This window comes from Halyomorpha halys, unplaced genomic scaffold, assembly GCF_000696795.3.
Source record: "Halyomorpha halys isolate HHAL.00 unplaced genomic scaffold, Hhal_1.1 Scaffold1204.1, whole genome shotgun sequence".
NCBI classification, from domain to species: Eukaryota; Metazoa; Arthropoda; class Insecta; order Hemiptera; family Pentatomidae; genus Halyomorpha; species Halyomorpha halys.
Genome location: NW_027106833.1, coordinates 92,366 through 95,505, shown reverse-complemented (window position 1 = coordinate 95,505; position 3,140 = coordinate 92,366). Strand labels below are relative to the sequence as shown.

At 34.1% G+C, this 3,140-nt stretch overlaps 1 protein-coding gene across 1 annotated transcript in view; it reads right to left on the bottom strand.

The window, feature by feature from the left end:
• Window positions 1-3,140, bottom strand: part of LOC106688779 (cell adhesion molecule 2) — a gene marked incomplete at its 5' end in the record, with an annotated part of 98,438 nt that overhangs the window by 12,099 nt on the left and 83,199 nt on the right. The window contains 1 exon segment of the mRNA XM_067045141.1: window positions 2,899-3,032. Coding sequence (XP_066901242.1) covers window positions 2,899-3,032 — 134 coding nt within the window.

Below are 3,140 nucleotides of genomic sequence, written 5' to 3'. Positions count from 1 at the left end.
GACTATGAATTAATTTTATATTTATTAAAAATTTATAAAAGAATGTCCTGCAACAGTCTGGGCTTCAGTCTTCGGGTTGAGGTTGGGTTTTCCAGGTTGCAGGTCACTGCTCCTTTAACTGTAGGCAGCTGGGAGTGGAACTTCATGAACCGTTTTTTGATATAATCCTCTATTGACTCCACTTGTAATTCGCGATGCAATTATTTTCTTTTTAATTCATTGTATTTGTGATTAACAGTTTTATTCTTATTCTTCTCGTTATTCAATAAAATGCTTAAAGCGTTTATAATATTATTTAATGTCGACAAGAGGCATAGTGTGTGATTTTCAAGTAAAAACGTTGCTTGATGGTATGCAATTTTCCCATTAATACCGAAATGAGGTAAAGACAGGAATCAAATGGCCTGAATAGTAGAGGGAATAATCAGTGAGCAGTGGAACAATAGAACGAGCTGGAAAAGAACCACCTAGAGGTTAGCTCCCAGGCTTACCGACATTGTTGAATTAAAGTTGCCCAACTTGTTTCGAACTCATAAAGTTAACTTCTGATTTTGCTTCCTCTTGCCTACCTCTTTTCAACAGCCAGCTTTTTATTAAATCAGTTTTAGATTCTCCTACTCGACGGAATTGCTGTTAAATATTACAAGAGCGGATTAAGGGTTTGTAGCGGCACAGCCTTCATTTCCGAGCCATTTGTATTTATTAAATGCTACGGTACCGCGGTACTGATCGGAGCTTACAATCCCTCGGGAGAGTTGGGGCGCCATATTTGCCAATTTTATATGAGTACGATAAAATGAAAGGTGAAAGGTTGCTTTTATGTTTTTTTATTCAGTTCTGGAAAAGAACTCCTAAAATAATGGTACTCTTATAGTACAAGAGCCGGGAAGAAAAATAGGCAGTTAGCTCACCCCAATTTTTGATTACTTTAATGAAAACTATGTATAATTAGTAGTCAAAATTGATGAGTCTGCAAGGTATAGGTAGGGGGAATAAAAAATGGCGGCTGTTTCAAAACCTTCAAAAAACATTAATTTTTCATTTGGAGCTCTATATCCTAAAAACTACCAACGACACAAAAAAATCTAAGAGAACATTATTTAAAGAAGAGTAAATTTGCTGAAATATTAGCCCTAAGAGAGCTATTTACGTCCAATAGTTCTCGAGATATAGATTTTTAAAAAGCAAAATTTCTTAAAAATCTTCTGAAAGATTAGTAGTTAGCTAATTTATTTTGAGAAATCTATATCTCCGAAACTATGAGACGTCCAGATGTCTATTAGCACTCAAATTAAAGCTAGTTTAATGGACTATAAATATGTTTATGACCTCTACCTCCGTAGGAATTTTTTTTTTAGTTTTCATGATATTTGCTAAAATAAATTGATTTATAGTTGTTCGGACAATAAGTTTGATTTATGAAAAATCATTCGACGTAGAGATGTTTTCCAGCGCTCAAATTAAACCTAGTTAAATTTACTACAAAATTTTTCATAATTTTTATCTTTGTAGGAGTACTTTTTATGATATTTGACAAAATAAACTCTAAAAAACAAAATGTTAATCTCTAGTTGTTCGTATAAAATGTTGGGTTTTTGTACTTTATTATTTGTCAACTAATAATAAATAAATTTTACTCACATTGGTAGTTTTACGGAAAAAACATTTAAGAACTTTGATCCCACTTAATATATTATTACGAGTATATTAATAAGATCAAATACAAATATAACAAACACAATTATGAAAGAGAATTCACATACAATGCCTTATAATGCCACAAGGCAATATGTTTCTTGTAATGTAATGATATATGTATATCATTACCTGTAATATATATGTATGAATTACACGAAAAAAAAGAACAATTCACAATTAATTTTAATATTTATATAGTTTTTTTTTAAGCTCTCTTGGGTGCGTTATGGTCTCCTCTTGTAAGATTGTGACGTGTCGTACGGTCTCTTCTTCCAGTTTAAAGAAAATATTTCAAAAGTGATATAGGACCGGATCTCCCTGGGAGTCTTAGTGGGGCGGGTCTAGCCGCAAAGAATGACTTTTGTTGTGTTCCTATGGACAATTTTTTAGCAGGTACAAACATAAATACAAAAGGTATACACTATGGCCTAATCCTTCTTTTATCCGGAGGTATTTCAAAGTTAATTGATGTACGTGCAGTGTGAGTAGACAGTCGCAGGCACTTCATTTATGTGTTGAGCGGGGTGGAACCGCTTTGCTGATGTTTGAGTATGGTAGGTTTAGACCGCAGAGGCCGAACCCCTTCCTTCGGCGAGTACATCCACCAAGGGGAGAGTTCCTTGCCACCTCCCAGCTCGAGGTGGATTTCTGTTAGTTTTGTTGCCTCTATGAGAGTAGGGTCTCAATATTAACTACGCTAAATCCAACTCTTTATAATATCCATGGATCAATATTTATTGTTGTAATTACAATTAATTGAATCGTTGATAGCAAAAGTGGTGTAAGTCATTCTGTTCTCATCAAAATTCATTTTCATTAAAAATAAATATATTAATTAATTACACATTTTAAGTGATCATAAGTTCTTGAATATGCGTGCATCCCAAGTTTTTACAAATAAAGCATTCCTTACCAAAACATTGACAGAACTTCTTTTAAAGTATTAACGCGCTCGAAATCATTGATAACATAGTTCGTACCTATAACTATCAAACAGGTTCAAACTAATCTATATACAGTAACATTGTTAACATCTGAGTATTGGTATAAAGTAATTAGGAATCGAGTTTAAACGCGACCTTTCGAAATCGATTAGGGATGAAACTCAGATCGAGGAATGAAATATGAATATTTGATGGAATCTATCAGACTAGCTTTGAAAATCCATGGAGGGTTTTTAATAATTTTTGGAGCACTTACCGGTTCCCCGTTGATGTACCATGAGAGCTGAGCGGCCGGCTTGGAGAGGCCAGAAGTGCAATTCACCTTCACCTTGTCCCCGATCTGGTACCGGGGCTTACCGCCGGAGATGCGAGGCCCCTCTTCGGGTAAAGCTGAAAAAAAAAATAATGTCAAGAATGAAAAATAGTCTATTAAGCCCCATAAATAGGACTAAAGCAATTTTTATTAACAAATTTTTTCATTATAACAGGTTTTTTTTA